The sequence below is a fragment of the Taurulus bubalis genome (assembly GCF_910589615.1).
Source record: "Taurulus bubalis genome assembly, chromosome: 10".
NCBI lineage: Eukaryota > Metazoa > Chordata > Actinopteri > Perciformes > Cottidae > Taurulus > Taurulus bubalis.
Window position 1 is genome coordinate 16965357 of NC_136598.1, and position 19489 is coordinate 16984845.

A 19489-nucleotide genomic window follows, 5' to 3' on the forward strand; every position below is an offset into this window, starting at 1 on the left:
GTCTCCAGAGGGCTGTGACAGCATGATTTCAACTGCTGCATATTTTATCACAGAGACTTGAGATTGGTTTATGACAATTACTATTTATTTTCGCAGACAGCAACCAATTGAATTAAAAAAAAAGTTATGTATTGTATGTAAATGATGTAAATAAACTAGGATTAGAAAGAGAAGCTCCAAGTGGACACAACACATTTACCGTTAAAACAATTAATATTAGAACACAGCAGATTCATGCTTCTGTCATGCTGTCACCAGACACTAGTTAACTGGACAACTCCATCCTAATTTGTTAACATCACCAAAAAGTCTCCAAAGGCTGGAAACAAAAGAGCCAAAGAAAATAATAATGAGCTTGAATGAGCTTGAATCAGAGCTTGGCTCCCTGATTTCCACCTTGGAAAGCCTCTCACCCCAGATGTATTAATGGGATTTTTTTTAAGTCACAAGAATAAAAGGTACATGAAATTCTTTTCAGTGATCGAGATGTGGTCCAGACTTCTGTCACAGATGTAAAATGCAATATTGGAAAGGACAGCAAAAGCAGGAGGCGGGTACAGGCTGTTTGTTGTGTGTGTGTGTGTGTGTGTGTGTGTGTGTGTGTGTGTGTGTGTGTGTGTGTGTGTGTGTGTGTGTGTGTGTGTGTGTGTGTGTGTGTGTGTTTGAAAGAGACAGAAATACCAGTTCATATACAAGCAATACAAGTTTAGCTGAAGAACTATACGCCTCTTACCGTGTCACAGTCGCTGGGCTGGAACTGGAAGTCGTGTGCTTTGTGAAACACTGGATTCTCCTGCATGAACAACTGCTGGTTGTATTCTTGAATGATCTAAGTTAAAGACAGAGAGAGATAGTTAATACAGTGCAAGTTTCTCGCGGTGAAAAGTCGATTTTGGAATCCATTGTAAACTTAGTGAGTCTCTGCTGACCAGAGCCTCTGATCCCCCGCGATAGAGCAAACTACAAACTACTTTTTACAGCCACCTTTCAAGCCTACAGTGGGTGAGTATTTTGTATTCATACCATAGATGTGGGGTTTGATATTGTGCGTATCACTGTGAATGGCATCCATGTCATGTTTTGGTTATAAATATATATATATATATATATATATATATATATATATATATATATATATATATATATATATATATACATACACACACACACACACACATCATTCTAGGATTGAGAATTTTAATTTTGAGTTCAGTTTCTTTTAAAATGCTGAATGTGAACAAAGCTTCCAAAATCCAGTCCTTGACACTACTGTGTAATATAAGAAAAACACCGCCTCATAATCACAAATTAACTCAAACTGGCCCATTCATTTCACCAAAGAAATACACATTGTTTTTACCAAAAAAATGCACTTTTATTAGATGTCTAGAAGATAAAAGGATATTTCCAAGAAATGCTGTATTTCTACAAATACTAACTTAAAAAGGAGCACAGAAGGCCCATGTCACTCAACACATCTGACTCACCCTTGTGGATTTGTCCAACAGGAACTGGAAAGTGTTGTGAGTGGCTGTGGAGGCCTCTAGCTCAGTACGACTCAGCTCTACCAGGTAGTCTTTCACATGCTCATAGATCCTGCCATCCAAAGCCTAGAGGACAGAGAGGGAGAAGGACCAGAGGTTACAGTGAAGAATGGATTAATCCATTGTAATTCCATAATCCTTAATAAAATAGAGGGTACAAGAGAATTAGGAGGTGACACCTAGAAAGGGACAGGCAGAGGATTGAAGGAGGGTCAAAGAGTAGAACAAAGCCTGTTACCACAAAAGCTTTAGCAATATATTTGCTGTTTTTCTACATTCATTCATATGTGAATTTTAACATTAGACCTATGTGCACTATTGTGCCTCATTTGTCATCATCATACTTCCAGCAATCATTTAACCACAACTATTTTGTAACTGGGAGCCTGTCTGTAACAATGTTTGTCTTCTTCCTGTCCCTTGTTGTTGAGGCTGGAACAAACTTTACCTGCAGGGATGTGTACGTAAGTTTCACAAAGTGCAGTTTGTTTGGACAGCTACTTTGTTGTCCGCAAGTTGTGAACATAAGAGAAGGATATGGAGTAAGTTTCAACCGTCTTTCTCCTAAAGGCATTGGATGAGGGAATCCTTACTCAAGCGTATGTTTACACATTAATAATAATAATGTTTAAGGAAGAGACACAACTGCCTCAAACAACATAGAACCTGTTCATAAATTTAGCAAGTGACTTCCACAGAAAACAAAAAAAGTTTTTTGTAGCAAATTGCCCAATCTGTACACAATTGTAGCAATCATACACCACTTACAGTGTCACAATAGACAAGTCAGACATGCGGTTTTATCTGTCAGGTCACAGAATGATACAAATGTAATTGAAGACCCATAATCCAGTCACACAGGTGTTTTCACTTGTGTGGCCTGATTAGAGGCCTTGAGAAGGCTGTGTGGACGTGTACAGACCACTTTAACCTGACTCGTGGTCTAATCAGCCAGAGTGCTTGTAAACACCTGTGTGTGTGTGTGTGTGTGTATTACAATAAAGATTTCAGTTTATTAAAAGTTCAAACATGGTTTGACACACACACACACACACACACACACACACACACACACACACACACACACCCCTCACCAAAGATTCTAGTCTAACTGCAACATATGTTATATCACCTTATGCCGCAGAACGCAGATTTTTATGAATACAAAAAAAGTGAGACTAACAATGAGAGACAAGATCGAAGTCAAAAGGAGGACAGAAACAGAGCAGATGTTTTCATTTGAGAGCTCTTCCCATTAGAAGAGGATTTTTGATGTGGCGATATAAAGACATTTTAATGCAGTCCAAATGAACAGCCTTTCAAAGGGGAGCTGGGGTAGGGCTGCCAAGCTGTAGGCCATGTTGCCAAACAGACAGATCAGACAGAGGAACGAGAGAGAGAGAGAGAGAGAGAGAGAGAGGCTAATGGAGAGGATGGAAGAGGAGAAGAGGGAGCAATTGACAAAGTATGAAAGAGCGATAGACAGAATGAGTGTATGGTGTGTGTGTGTGTGTGTGTGTGTGTGTGTGTGTGTGTGTGTGTGTGTGTGTGTGTGTGTGTGTGTGTGAAGTGTTCTTTGGATAGCGTTCTCGCAGCTGCAGGGGAAGGTGAAGGGGTTCAGATTCCAATTCAACAAAACACAGAGACCAGAAACACACACACACAAAAACACACCCTCTCCCAAATACTTATACTCTCCTCAAAGCAAAGTACTCACACTCTCACAAACCTGCCTACACTCTGGCCAGGGGATGTTTGAGGCCAAGTCTACAACCTCCCAGTAGCACCTTCTTTTCCTTTCACAAACACCACATACAGTTACCATCCAAAAACATGTGTTTTTAATATGCACATAGCTTCAACAAATGTAGCACACACACACACACACACACACACACACACACACACACACACACACACACACACACACACACACACACACACACACACACACAGACTTATAAAACAATGGGAAATTGAAAAGGAAATTATGTCATTATGGGTGGATTGTTGGCTGACTTCTCTATAAATGTTCCCTCATCACTCTGCTCATTTCCTCCTCCCCTTTTCTTCTCTTCCTCCCCTCCTTCTTTCATCCATTTACGGTAGTGTTGAAATAGAGGGAGTCAGCTTCCAGAAAAAGCCCCAACCCCATATCATGGTCAATGTGCGTGTGTGTTATTGGGTTGAATGACTGGAACAGCCTGGAACAACAAGTACAGCACAGTGGAACCAGACAGAGCAGCAAAGGTGCAAGCAATGTGTCTAGCAGGGGTCAGTTTGAGCATCGACTGCCACCAGCAGAGGGCGATGTGGAGTATGGTCTGTTTCTCCACTGCCCTTTCACTACAACTGTCGCATTGACAAGGACAGTAGAGCACAGTGTAAGACACACACTATTTCTGCAGCAACAGTCAGTACAGTCACTGTTTGTGAAGTAAAGTTCCAAACTAAACAAGCCATTCTATTACAAGTCTTCTTAACCCATAATCTATAAAACCACTCTATTGACTATTTTTCTATATGGTTTGATATTAAAACCAGAAACGGTCTTGAACTAGTGAGAGCTGACAAACGTTCACTACCATAAAGTTAGCAATCTGTAACATAACTGAACATTACACTTTAGCAGTATATGTCCCTATTCCAAAATGCCCTCTTGTGGCTGTATCCAATGATAATGTTCATGACAATCTAATGCAATAAAAGTACAAAGCATTTTATAGGTTATATATTAGTGATGTTGACGATGTGGGCCAGGATGAATGGAGAAGCCCCCCAAAAAAATAGTTCTGTGGTTTTACCTCGCTGCTCCAATTACTATAATGTTTTATGGGTTTTTATTGTGGTGTTTTGGTTATGCATTTTTGTATGGCTGCTATGAATGTTGCTTTCTTTGCTCTGTTTCTCAATCTATGTGGAGCAGAAACAGTGAAAAGAAGTTGTGATGCAATTTTCCATCTCCCTGTTAGAAGTGTTGTGTGAATGACTTTTACATAAAGACCTGTAAACACCACAATAAAAAACTGCAGGCGAGGGATGAGCAGATTGCTTCCCTCTAGCAATGTCCCTCATTGTCTTTGTGTGTTTGCATCCATGTATTTGTGTATGTGCATATTTCCCTGCAGTCCTGTCCTTCTGTCGCGAGTAGCTAAGAATCTATTATTCAGAATGGCCTCATAGTATAGATGCTCATACACGCCTAAGGCCGGGTGTGTGAGAGTGAGGGAGAAAGAAAAACAAGGGAGAAGCATCTAAAGTTAGAAAATACACAAATGTGTGTGTGTGTCATACTGACATGTTTGTAGAGTATTTACAAAAGGATTACATCACCGTCACGTCAGTTGCTCAAGCTATTCACCACACAGTAGCTGAGGTGTGTCTGTCAGAGCAGACTGTTATTTATGTGTGTGTGTGTGTGTGTGTGTGTGTGTGTGTGTGTGTGTGTGTGTGTGTGTATTTCTGCCTGTCATTAATAGACCCATATTTCTTGTCTTGTGACCACAATGGCATACAGATATTTGAGTCTACTTTGCTCCTGTATTTTGATTCCTGTGCAAGTACCAGAAAGGTCACACTGTACCACGCTTGAAATCACTGATGACATAAAGATGAGTGATGGCGAACTGGCTTCTTTATCACAAGGAATCACCTTAAGTTAGAGCGCCTGCTTTAAGATTCCATACCACAACCATATTAAGAAAAGAAAAAAACACACATTCAGGTCCACGCTGACGCAAGTCATAGAAAGGTGTCAGATGTGATTATGAGGCCATCAGTGATATACAGGGATGCAGCAAACTCGCTAGCATTCATATTTGGATGACCTTTTCTATTCCTTCTACAAAAAAAAATGACAACCTACGTCAAAACCTTCTGAGAATTCCTCTGTCCTTAATACAGTTCATTCGACATTGTGGAAAATAGAATTTCATGCCTACCAATCATTTGGTAAAAGCAAACATCAGGGTGGCTCATTTTGTAGGATTTTTCTTTGCATAAGCCCCTTTCAAATCACAAATCCAGAGAACTCTATTTGACTCTCTTTGAAGACTCAAAACTGTGAAATCATCACTTTCTCATATATGATTTTTCCCCCCTCAAACTACTTGGAGGGAGTCTTTGTGCGCTCATAAAAGAAAGACATTTGATCCCAAATTGAGCTTCAATTCAAAGTAGTTTCCCTCTTTGAATTTTAGAACAAGAAAATGTGTTACCGTTCCTGGAAAATCCCCCTGGGTATTATCAGCTCCTGAGATTCTTAAGATGGCACTTGTTGTAGAAAAACAATAGCATTCAAAACAACAATTTGAGCTGCCTAGAAATGTACAGTTTTACCAAAATGTCCACATGTATTCTCTCTCTCACACCCCTCACATATTTACACATATATTCATGTAAATACCTGTATGCAGTGCAGTAGATCTGTGTGGTAGTAGCGGTCATGGTGAGCGTTGGCAGCAGCTAGCGTTAGCAGGTAGTCATTCCTGGCTTGTGTCGCCTTTGAGTTACAGTCACTTCTCTTAGCTTTCAACTGAAATGACAGAGACAGACGATACTGCAATACTGCATTATAGCAATAGACCAGAGCTTTAAGCTTTAAGCCTTAAGCGGAGTACAGGAGTCTTTTTTTAGGTTCTCATTAGAGAAGCAAAGTGAAACAACCATTAGGTCTTTTTGTATCATGTTTTAAAAGAGTGTGCTCTCAAGAGGGAGTGACAGTGTTGTGTTTGTGTATTAGTGAGTGAGCTCTCTTACCTTAACACTTGCTTTCTGTAAACTAATTCTTGACTGAAAAAGACCCAGTTTCGACCTGAAATAACAAAACAGAGCAAGCAAAGAAGTTAATCTTGGATGTAATTTTAATTTCAACAAATAAATAGGAAGGCAATTAAGCACAAATGCATATACAGTATCTAATTCAACACAAATATAAACAACAAAGTAAGGTAGAAAGAGTGAAAAGGTCCAGGCACTTCTACAATATCTTAACTCTGATTCACCGCAGGTATCATATATTGGCTCTGGAAAAGGTGGAGCTCGACAGCAGCAATTCTCAGCCTGATCCAGCTATTGTGATTCATACTGATGGTGATATCGGAAAGACCTGTCTTATAACATAAGCGAGCCTGTATGGTCAAATTCTTTGTTCCACTGTGCTGATACAGGCTGTGCATATTCCATTAACTCTCACACATACAGATGAAAAATGCAATATGAGTGTGTGATGATGTCTGTCGCTATATGTGTGAGTATATGTGTGGTTTGTTTCTACTTATGTAACCCTGCTTTATGCAGCCAAGTGGTGTTAAAAGTATGAGGTGTGTGTTGTGACTCTGCATTCACACCAACTTCTTCCAGTGTGTTCCTCGTGCCCGACGAGGACTAATGTCTCGGCATTTTTCTCTAATGAAATACACACACGTACACTCGCATAGCAGAACAGCGGCAATGCATTCATTTCTGTGCCTATGTCTTTTTCTACTGAGTGATAGGGAACAGAAAAGAGTTGACTGGCCAATCGATGTGGGCGCTAACCGGAGCTAAATGTCACCGTAGCTGCTGTTACCAAGAGCTGAAAGGAAAACAACACTCATCCTCTCTGGAACAAACCATAGCAATAATTGTGGTGCAAAGCTTCCAAAAAGATTTTACTTATAGTAGAAACTCAAGTTTCTCTACTACTCTACGGACTATTTAGTGGAATCTATCTTTCAATCCTAGAAAGCTGCAGAAAAACCACAGACTTGATTCAGGTTTAGTGTATTGCTTGTTGTCAAACTGTGGTTCCGTACTGTGGTGTGGTGGTCTCTTTTCTTCTGTATTCTATTTGTCTGACTCATAAACACCACTATGTAACTGATTGCTTCTTTCAGCCCTCATGTTTCTCTCTCTCTTTCACGCACAAACAAACACACAAGACTTGCATACAAACATATTCTCTCTCCGTGAGGTTAACCAACTTTGTTTGTTTGATGGTATTCATTCTGACAATGGAGAACATCTGGCTAGACATTTTTATTTGTCCGTACATCCACACACACACACACACACACACACACACACACACACACACACACACACACACACACACACACACACACACACACGGTGAGCTTACTTGGCCTCTATGTCAGCCTTCTCTCGTACAGCGTGGGCAACCTGCTCACAGTCGTAGTATTTCTTCTTGGCTTTGGCCAACTCCTTCACTGACTCCTGCAGCTCTGCTTGAATTCCACTCAACTGATCTATGGTCTGTGAAGAGAAAAAGGAAAACAGGCAAGCTGTTAGAAAAAGAGCAGACCAACATGAGTCACAATAACTCAGTGTGAGTACATGGAAGGTGGTTATAGAGACGGATAGAGAACAAAGAATGCTTCAGGAAACTATGACTAACTCTCACTGTACACGCATCAACTCACCTTTTTGAGTTGCTGCTCCTTGTAGAGTCTGACAGTCTTAGCAGGCTCTGACACTTGACTTTTGTAGTTGTCACACACGTTGAGCCTAGATTGGCTCACCTGCACTGTACCTTCTAAGTAGGACCTCCACACTGCATACACATTCCTAGTTGGAGAGAGAAAGCACCAACATGCTGGATGGTTGCTGTTCTACAACTTACACTCCCAAGAGCAATTGGAAAATCATAAAGTTCTCCTACGGAGTGGCTGAATTTATTATTCTCCTCACCACTGTGGGCCAGAGAAGCTGTACGTGCATGCAACTGGAAGGGGAAAAGATTTGTGTAGAAATGTTGCAGTGGTTGCTCAAATTAACAAACACAAAACTAATATCAGTAAAACTATAAACTGCAGAGTTAATGCCTCCATTTCTGGTTTTCACAATAAGTTGAATCCACCTTAAAGTTCCCCTGTTATGGTAAATAATTACTCATAAGTTGTTCTATAGACCATGTTGTGGTTTTCCAATAATGTTGGCGCAATGCAGCAACTGGAGGTGCAAGCAATTTAGAAGGGCTGCAAAATTAGCTGTGCTTTATGGGAAAAAAATTGGTTGCCTACTTCTACATGTGTTACATGTATGTCTTACATTATGTCTTACTCTGCAGAGGTGGATGTCAAAGACGTCCTAACACGCGCACACACACACACACACACACACACACACACACACACACACACACACCTGTAGTCTGTTCTCTGGTCATCAGGGTTGATTGCAGGCCAGTCTCTCTTCAGGTACTGGCTCGCTAACTTCTGCAGAGCCTGAAAGCACAAGAGTAAAGATGCTGTAGTGAGAAACATTAAAAGGCAAAGTATCTCCTGTTTTCTGACTAGTTTGTACTGTTTCTAAATTACAATGTATTTGTAACATGTAAGAATGTATGGAATAAATAAAGGACAAAGTGGAGGCAAGAACACAACATGAAATCTATTGAGTCAAATATGATCCTGTTTAGTATACCTTGAGGTGCTGGGCACTTATACCATGACCACTTATCAAACATATATTTATATTTATCCATCCTGTAATTGTAACCAATCTTATATTGGATATCAATATATAATATCAGAGCAGAAGATAAACTGTCGACCTGCACCATGTTCTGTCTATGCGTCTATACGTACAATGTTAACAGACAGCTGTTGCTTTTCCTGTCCACAATATAAAACATTTTAAATTCCAAAGATTGCAAATTTTTAAATGGAGATTTCAAGGAACTGTTACTGTTCTGCTCTCTCGTAACATAACAACCTTTCTTAGCACATATGAAGCTTTTGAAACTCATTCATAAGACTAAGGTTGAGGAAAGATTTAGTAGACTGAAGCAGGAAAGTGTACTTTACATAGTGTATTTTACATTTTCCTTTGGGCGATGAGACGAATCACTTGAGTAACCAGATCAAGACTTAACTAGCACAGTATCACAGTGAGAGCGGCTCTGACATGACTGATTTGGATTTCATTCTAGCTTGGCCGCCTCACAACTGTCTTTTTCATTATAGTTCTGTTTCAAGAACACAGCCAAAATCTTGTGTTTTGCTCAGTAAACACAATACAGCAATAAGATGGATCAGCCCCACGTCAGCAACAATGACTCCCCAGTCAGCTCCTGTGAGTGTGAGCAGAAACCCAGAGGGCTGAAAGAAAGGGTAACCTACATCTACTGGACTGGGTCACTGTGTCAGTAGAGACAACTCGCAGATGCTGGAGTGAGTGTGTGTGTGTGTGTGTGTGTGTGTGTGTGTGTGTGTGTGTGTGTGTGTGTGTGTGTGTGTCCAAATCCTCATTAATAAAACAGTTGTTAACAAACCAAAACAACTAATACGACAACCCAACCAGGACAAACAGTCCTTAGGGACATATTAATTAATTCCTCCAAGGCTCATTCTTCCCTCATAAATATAAATCTGCATGTAAATCTGGTCTCTCAATTTTGTTTTCAAATCAGCCTCCCAGTTAGCAACTCTCTTTGTTTCTCTCTCTCTCCATCCTTCACTCTCCATCTTTAGTATTATCATTCTAACAGATCTATTTTCAATGTTACAACATTGATCTCTTCACCCCCTCAAGCCTCATCATTACTTGCCACATATCTTCGTCCACTCTCTCTTTAGTTATACATATTTCATTGAATCACCTTCTATCTCTCACTCTCTCCCTCCCTTCCCTTTTTACCTTTCGCAGATGGTGAATGGGGCCATCATAAAAAAGAATAGTTCCTTCTCTTGTTCTCTGGAGCTGAAACTCGGTTCCCTCCAGCTGACACACAAGCATGTGTCCTTGGGGAGATAGTGACACAGTGACCCTTGGCACCCACCATTTAATCCTTGAGAAAAGAGTCAGTGCTTAAGTCTAAGAACAACTTCCCATTACCGTGTTACCGTCTGAGTAAGTTGGCAGCCAGTGGAGTAAATATTGTGTAGTAGCTTAAATTAAGTGTAGAGGTCAGTACTACTTTGAGTCATGCTGCCATGAAGATGCACATACAGTATCATACACAAAGAAGAGGAAACCTATTCCTAATTATCTTAGTCAGGGAATGGTGAGCCGATGCCAGCCTCATTGATGTAAACTACAGTCAGAGTCTTAAGTACCAGAAACATACCAGATTAAGTAAACACACACACACACCCTGTCCAATTCATGAGGAATTATATTTGCTTCAAGTATACTCAACCTCTCACACTCTCTAGGGAAGGGTGGAGTGGGTGTGGATGGGTTTGATGAAAGGCTGAGAGACTCTGCAACTGTGTTTGTTAAAAAAATAAAAAATAAAGAGGAGAAGAGAGAGTGTGTGAAGGAGGGCTGGAAAAGCACACAACATTAAAATTGCAATAGAAGAGCCTGGGATTCAATTTCCTTCCTGCTGTATAAACAGGGACCATTTAAATAAGCGTGTGTGTGTTTGTGTGTGTGTGTGTGTGTGTGTGTGTGTGTATTTCTGGGGGGGTTACGTGAGAACAGTGACTGACAGCTGAGACAGCCACTGACTGTGAGCTGGCTGGCTGACAGGAGGACTGATTTGACAGCTTGACCACCGCACCACACTGCTCCCCATCAATTTATCAACAATACAATGACACTAGATACTGTATCTTGAATTTGGTCCAGTTGAACATCTGGGGTTAGCCCTCATTAGTGGCCCCTTGTGGACACTATGTGCACATCCTTCAGCCAGTTGACTGTGAAACTTATAGCAATGACAACTGATCAAAGTCCCTTTCCATGAGGTTACCAGAGACACTGAGGGCAAATACATTAACCAATCAAAACAGTACATGCTCTTAATGGAGCCTACTTGAAAACTATGTATGTGCAGTACCTTACTGATAGTCAGTCTGTGTACCAAATTAATTCCCAGTAGCTTCTTCTGTTGAAGGCTCATGTTACCGTGTATTTTTTGCACGGAACAAGGACTGTGGGAAGTCTTAGGAAAGAAATCAAGAAGGAACAATTACAGCCACAACATTTGTCCGCGCATAATTGAATGCCTCTCAGATGACTCGATGGTGTCATACCTCTTATATGAACGAGAGCAATGGCAGCTACACTTGGCAACGACTGAATGGCGAGAAACACACCGAGTGACTGATTGGTGACAGCTGAGGTGTTGCTGGCTGACTTGGGAGGATTTTGGTTGCTTTCATTTCACCTCACTGCCTCTCTTCCCTTCTTCTACTCCGTTTTCTTCTTCTCTACCTGTCTATATTTCTCTCTGTATCCTCTCTCCACAGCCTCCTTCTCATCTCATCCCTCCATCCTCCTTTCTATGCTGTCATCACCTGAACAGCACGTTACTATGGCAACTCCCTCTCTCTCCTTTGCCCTTCCTGTGTGGTCTGGGTGAGGTGGAACTGCTCCTTTTATTACACACACACACACACACACACACACACACACACACACACACACACACACACACACACACACACACACACACACACACACACACACACACACACACACACACACACACACACAGTGAAACAGACACACTCGCACACATACATCCTGTTTTTGTGATCAGTGGCAAACAGGGTACCCAAACAGCAGGATATCCTGGGGTTGACTGACAAAGAAAAAGTAAAAGGAAGAGGAAGAGAGGCTGATTATTGTTGAATATTGTGTATTTTAAGCCAGTTTGTAAGCTAACGGCCAACAAGTATTTCCATCGTTGCAAAGCGGTTTCTGTGAGTTCTTTTGTGTGTTCACAGCGGCATTCTGGATTTTTTTTTTGTATGACTGATAAGTCCATAGGAGACACTACAATTACAAGTCACAATAAGGTGACATAACTGTTAGTAATAGGCCTGAGGCAACTGTTTGTTTTGTCCAATGACATGTTTACTGTTCTTTTATTTTACCCCAGGCTGCCCATACAACAGGTACTAATGATTACTTTAGAGCAAACTTAATTGAGAGGTACTATATTACTATATTGCAAAGAGGACACAAGGAAATTCAGAGAGCAAGAATTCAAGTTGAGGATGTTGTTAAAATCATAATTCATTAGCGGCTGTCAGCCAGTTTGCATGCTTCATTCATCCCTTCATACCGCTGCTCTTCCCTTGCATTAGTCACTGTTCTCTTCGCTGCACATTCTGCCAAATAACTCCGCAGACAGTCACCTTGATACTTCTGTTTACCTCGCTCTTCCACTCACTTATTTTCTACCGTGTCTGGCTCAGTCACTTTCACTCACTTTCTATCTGCTGTCTCGCTCTCTGATTTCTTCCTAGCTTTGTGTGTCTGCCTTTTCAACCCTCTTACTTTCTCAACTTCCTCCTCAATCAATATACTTGATTTTCTCTCCCGTCTCTTCCCGTCTGCACTTCTCTGCCTCGTTAGTACGTGTGTGTGTGTGTGTGTGTGTGTGTGTTAGGACGTCTTTGACATCCACCTCTGCAAAGTAAGCTAAGATAAAGACAGGGGGTAAGTAAGAGGAGGGTGAATGGAAGAGGAGGGGAGACCAAGAGAAATAATACAGAACTACTATGGCTGCTTTTGTTTAAAAGAAGATTGAAACAGATAGCAATGATGTGTTGTAAAAGGTCATTTGTGTGTGATGTATCTGCAAGTGTGTATGTGTGAGAGAGAACAGAAAGATGAAAGAGAAATCGTCACTTTCCTCAACGTCGTCTCTTTCCGGTTCTCAGACTTATTTTCCCTCCTGTTAACCTTAACATAATGAATGTCTATTCTATGTATCTCAAATGTTGGATACATTAGAGACAAATACATAATTGATAAGTGGGCTTTAATGGGTGTGTGCACAAGCTATTTGTTATGTAAGGTATGTGCCAAGGTATGGCAGGAAGAAAGGATGAGAAGAATACAGCAAGAGCAGGAGATGGATAAAAAAAAGACAAGATGGAGAGGAGAAAATGTAATTAGAATTTCAAAGCACTCTGTTTTGAGTGTGGTCTACATTTGCAGAGTTTCTACTGTGGGTAGACTATTTCAGATCTGATGTATGAACTGAACCTGAAAATCCACATTTTATTTAGAGGAGTTAAATGAAAACCACCCATAATGTCACGGCTGATTTACATGACAGGGCACTACTGGTGCGCAGAGAGACACACACACACACACACACACACACACACACACACACACACACACACACACACACACACACACACACACACACACACAGCGACAGCCACAGCCGACTGGCCTTTTTGGGCAGTGCAGTGAAGTGTGACCCCAGCCGAAAACTATTCCAGCAATGCTGATTGTGGGAGGGGAATACAGGAGAAATAGCTCACACTGACATGCTAACACACATAGAAAACATGGCCACCAATCAAACTATTGGATTGGCGGCTGGTAATGTGCCGACTCCTTCACAAAGGGAGGGGACGTCTGATCTGAGACAGTGAGAGGACAAAGGTTAAATAACAGCATCTTCACTTTCTTTCTCGCTCCGTTGTCCTTTCTACACCACCCCTTCAGTCTTTTCCTCTATTTTTTTTAAATGCGCATGTCTATTTCTTTCCCTGCCTCTTTGTCTCTTTCAGCTTGAGCCTTCCCTCCGTCTTCCTCCCACTTTCTCTGTCCATCTCTCTGTTGGACCGTGCTGATTGGCTGGATATCTGCGTGTATCACCAGGAGGGGGCCAATGAGTGAGTGGAGATTCCCCCAGCAGTCGATTACCTGAGTGTGTCGTGGAAAGAGAGACAAGAGGCAAGGGCAGACGTGCCATAATAAAATGATATTTAGATAACAGTAAGGGGAGCAAATCATTAGTTAGCTTATCCATTTCCCATTCATATTTATGTTGGGACAACAAAGAGAGAGGCCTTCATGTGAAAAATAAAATCTGGTTTAAACCGCGCCAAACCCCATCTAAGTGTGAGATTTGGTTTAAACCACAACACTCATTGGACAAGCCCCACGGTAACCCCATGTGGCCATGATGTCCTATACTGTAAATGTAAACATGTAAAAACGTAAAAGCACCCACCTTCACCCTCACTCACGTTGCTACAAGGAGGTAAAAACAACATTGATACCCCGAGAAAAAAACCTAAGTAGCAGTCCCCACCTCGCTGGTCGACCAACAGACAGTTTTTGGGTTCACACACTTTGAGCCTGAAGGAGAAACGGATAACTTGGCCCAAACTCCCCTACTTTAACCTACAGAAGGAAGATCTCTGCTTGTTGCTGCTGTAATAGTGTTGTTCCACACTGCTGGGCTTTGTTGTGTTTTGACCCGCCACCACGAGTAAAGTCAGTTAAATGACCTTTGCTGTGGCTGCTGAACCCGAGTTCGCCAGTCGGGTTTCTGTGTGATAAAGTTGCAGTTACTATAGTTTAGTGCTGTAGTGAGGATTTCCTTTGCTTTGCGTGTTTTCCTTGTACACATGTACACGCTCACACACGAACGCACGGCGTTACACTCATTTCATACACATGTGCTGTGTTAAGCACGGCCTCCATTGTGTGTCGCATCCCCCCTTTTTAGTTAACCATGTCGCCATTGTTGAGTCTCACATGGCGTAATCAATTACGTGACTACGTCAGCCTCTCCTCTCTCTTGCTCCCCTTTTCTCTCTCCTCCGTCTCCTACACACACACCCCACACCCTGTAATTGTATAACAGATGTTTGTTGATTTATATAATTTTTTTTTTTTATCCGTATTGTTAAGTAAATAAACTCTTTTCTGTGAATATTTTGTGCATATTGTAGTAATAGCTGGTTGTTATAGTTAGTGCTCGGATTCAACCATTTACTCTAAATGTGGAATAGTATCTTAAATATTGACATCAACACCAAATTTGAAACTTTATCCATAATCTGTATTAATAATCCTACTGATATTATTCAATGACTAATATAAATAATTACATTTTTATACCTGATCATAACCAAACTTGCTTTTGTCAGATCCCAACATTTAAAAAAACAATGTACTGAGACATTCCCACACATTAATACACATACATTTAAGCACACACTACAATTACATTGTCCTACTGAGTAGAGGGGGGGTGGGGGCGTTGCTAGGCAACCTTTATTTCGAAGGTGAGCAAGACAGTGCTGAGGGAGCAGAGAGAGCGAGATAGAGAGAAAGCAAGTGAGAGAGATAATGAGTGTCTGAAACCAGAGGGGTTGACCACAGGTAAATTCACACTTAATCATTCAAACTACATGCAAATGAAGACACACTTTTCTCCCCTCTTTGGACAGCTTTTTCATTCTCTCCATCTCATCCCATCGTGTAAATGTACATTTGGGATATTATGGCTACAAAATAAGAGCAATGTGTGGATAGCTGCATAGAGTGAATATGTTAATATGCACTTCAGAGCTGGATTGATGATGTATTCAAATGTTTTTCATTAAGCTACAGGAGGATTTTCAAGTGTGTGTGTGTGTGTGTGTGTGTGTGTGTGTGTGTGTGTGTGTGTGTGTGTGTGTGTGTGTGCGTGTGTGTGCGTGTGTGTGCGTGTGTGTGCGTGTGTGTGTGTGTGTGTGTGTGTGTGAGAGAGAGCGGGTGAGGGCTTAAGCTCAGCAGCATCAAAATACAATAAAAAAATCAAGACTCATTCACACTGTTGGCGGCAGGCACTGCTTGGTTTTTACACAGACGCCGTTCAAATATGCTTGGGAAGAGGAGTGTGCTGACACAGCCATCTACTGGGAAATGCTTTTTGGTTTTGTGCGTCCTGACAAATCTGCTGCACACTACACAGTGGCTGCCTGATGTGTAAAAATAATTTAATGGTAAGGAAGCAGTCATTCCTGCTACCATGTTTAGAAATACAAACACTCGTAAATGCCTCCCCTCAAGCCTGAATACTGATGATTATAGCTGATGATACAGCCCCTTAGCTCTAAATAATCTTCAGTTTCAAGGGATCAAAAGCTCTGTTTCAACAAACATTATCTTAATGGAATGCAATTCAGTTTATTGCCTCAAAAAGTAAAGTCTGAAAACATACTTAGTCACATTTTAAAGCAGGAAAGACAAGTAACTCTTTCCTTGCTTTAAAACTGGCAGCACATTGGACTCTAACTAAAGATTACCTTTACTATCAATACATCTGCCTATTTTCTTTTTAAATTATTTGAATGATTGTTTTGCATATATAATGTAATAATGTTGTACAAAATGGCAATTGAAATGTCTCAAAGAGTACTCAGTGTTTTGAGCTTGAACTGTGTTACCTTGGCCCACCTGGCTTTAAAAGGAATATTTCACCCCCCAAAATCATCATTTGTATATCAATTACTCACATACAAAAAAGTATTATAAATAGACTGGTTTTAGCTAGGGATGCAGCATTTTGACATTTACAATCCCAATTAGACACGCTGGCAGTGGGTAGCACCGATCTGATGCCAGTGTTTCATTAATACACTGTAGGCTGATTCCCAAGCCAGCTATTTGAGGCTGTATATGCCCGATATCAACTATTGCTATCAGTGCAATCCCTAGTTTAAGCAAATGTGTGACACCAAATGTGTGACACCACACTCATGTGTGAGTGTGGTGTCTACACAAGTTGTGTGGATTCTTTGCACACTGTGGAGGCATACCAGATGAACAAAGTTTTCTTAATGAATTCAAGGTAACACAGGTGAGTAATTGATTAACAAATGATCACTTTGAGGATGAAGCATTCTTTTAAGCATTCTTTTAAGGGAGATTGTGTATTAGATGTTTGAACCAACACAGATTGCATAACCTTAAGTTGGTTTCGGAATGGTAGTTGTGAGACTGATGTCCCGCCTGTTAAAGAGGTCTACTGAGAGTACTCCGATCATTGAGAGCTGCTTGCTGGTATGATTACAAATGGCAAAAAATACAAAGCAGTATACACTGAGTAATGGCTTCATCCAGTGCTCAGTGGATATACTGTGGCTTATTTATATGCAAAATAAACCTTCGCTGTCTCCAATTTACAAGATGTATGATCACTATGCACCATTTCATAAATCTGAAAACAGGAAGAAAGAATGCTCAAACGAAAGAGAAATACTAAACATAGGTGTATAACCAAATAATATGGGAAGTGAAACCAAATGTGGCCAGCAGGACATAAAAAGTACTTGACCTAAGTTGGCTGCACATACAAGATTTTTTGTTTCAACCAGGTAAACATACATTCTTATTTTCAACAGAACAGACACAGTAACTGAAGGGAAATGAAAGTACCATAATAAGTATCTATCTGATACAGCTGAGTTTGAGTGTGAGCGATTCATCCCACCATTTACAGCGACACAACATATAGTGTATATATCTACAATGTTCACACACTAAAAAAAAGGATCCCATTTAAAAAAGCGATTAGAGCATGCTTTCTGCATAGAAGGTGCTCTAATTGCATGAAGACATTTCAAAGAGTTAGCAAATTATCAGTTCTGCTTTGCCAATTCTTTAGCTTGAGGCCTCATTAGAAGAGCAAAGTAGCAGTGTAGGTTATACTGAACTATTGTTCAAGACTTTCATTCAACTATTTCTACATTATATTCACTTGTTTTCAATCTCTTTTTATGCGTTTGGCTTTTCACATACTGGCCAGTTGCCTGAAACAAATAACCCTTAAGCATTAATTTAACAGTTTAAATTTAATCTGTAACAAATGTGCTGAACAGCCAAATTCAACTGAAAACATTAAGCGCTTAATGCACAACTTGTGAACTTGCGTTGAGGCTTTAAGGGACTTTTAATACTGATGCTGCTATTCGTTATACTACACATTTCCCTTTCCATTTCCCAACAATCTCCTCAAGTACGATAGTGCGGCGCTGGATAAAAGGCTCAGCTGAGATTTGGACCCAGGGCCTTCTTTGTGAAGACAGGCACTTAGCCAACTAAGCCACAGCGCCATGACAATGATCAACTAAGGAAACCTCAAAATGAAGTTTTAAAAACGCAATATATTGAATTGAATCACCTTAAAACATATTGCATTTAAAACAGAAATGACAAAATAAAGGAAAATGGAGTGTGACCACAGCTTTTGTGTGCCCTGTTTAATGAGGTTTAATCTGTAAGTAATGTGCTCAATTTAAATGAAACAATAAGTGCTTAATGCCCAAACTTTGAACCTTTGGGGTAGTGGAAGAATGATGTACTGATCTGTTTCATAGAATAAAAGTTCTTACAAATCCAATTTCAAAAGGTTTGAACTGCTCCAACAAGCAGAATACAAAACAATACGATCCACAACATGATAACTCACAAGACTTGTTGGGCCTCCGAGTATAATTTCAGGCCACAAAGTTGACTAATCTAATCCTGACATATAAACCCTTTTTAGTTTGTCTACATATATCTTTTATCTTCACTATTAAAGCATTTATACTCGCACAGCATCGCAGTGTGAGGTCAAGTGGGGGTGCAATGCACAAGTATCCTCATTTGTTTTTCAGGGACAAGCAGCGCTTCACTTTGTTTCCTTCTTCTGATCGACAATCTCCTACATGTACACACTAGACTGTAGAAAAGGCACTGCTGAGATTTGAACCCAGGATCTCTTGTTCATGAGACTGGCACTTTGACCAACTAAAATACAGCCAGCACCATTATAGCACTGGACAATCTCCAAGTGACTTAGTTGTTGGAATAACACATTTGAAAACCCAACTCAATGTCTATTGATATTAAATAGCAAATTCTCACATTTAAGAAGTTGGAACCAGCCAATGTTTGGCATTTTGTTTGAAAAGGGAAATCCCTCAATTTTCTCTGAGTTAAGCATGGTAGTACTCTATATTCCAAATACTCCTGTACCTAATCTCCCAGTGGAACTTTCTAATCTCAAGTATAGGTGATAGACTTGTGCTAAGCGCAGAAAAGGCCCTGCTGGGATTCAAACCCAGGATAGAAGAGTCCAGCCAGACTTACCTGTGCATAGTCCCTCTCCAGTTGTCCCTTCTTCAGACTATAGGTCCTACAGGGAGAGAAAGAGACAGATATTCGTTTAAGTGTCCGAAAGGGTGAAGAGTATATGTAATATT

The 19489-nt window shown here is 40.6% G+C and overlaps 1 protein-coding gene across 1 annotated transcript in view; it reads right to left on the bottom strand.

Annotated features, from left to right (window-relative positions):
• fchsd2 (FCH and double SH3 domains 2) overlaps positions 1-19489 on the bottom strand; it is a gene marked incomplete at both ends in the record, with an annotated part of 52715 nt that overhangs the window by 18331 nt on the left and 14895 nt on the right. Inside the window, 8 exons of the mRNA XM_079224983.1 lie at positions 734-829; positions 1488-1610; positions 5950-6078; positions 6303-6357; positions 7666-7799; positions 7967-8111; positions 8691-8770; positions 19377-19422. Coding sequence (XP_079081109.1) covers positions 734-829; positions 1488-1610; positions 5950-6078; positions 6303-6357; positions 7666-7799; positions 7967-8111; positions 8691-8770; positions 19377-19422 — 808 coding nt within the window. The remainder of the gene's footprint in view (positions 1-733; positions 830-1487; positions 1611-5949; positions 6079-6302; positions 6358-7665; positions 7800-7966; positions 8112-8690; positions 8771-19376; positions 19423-19489) is intronic.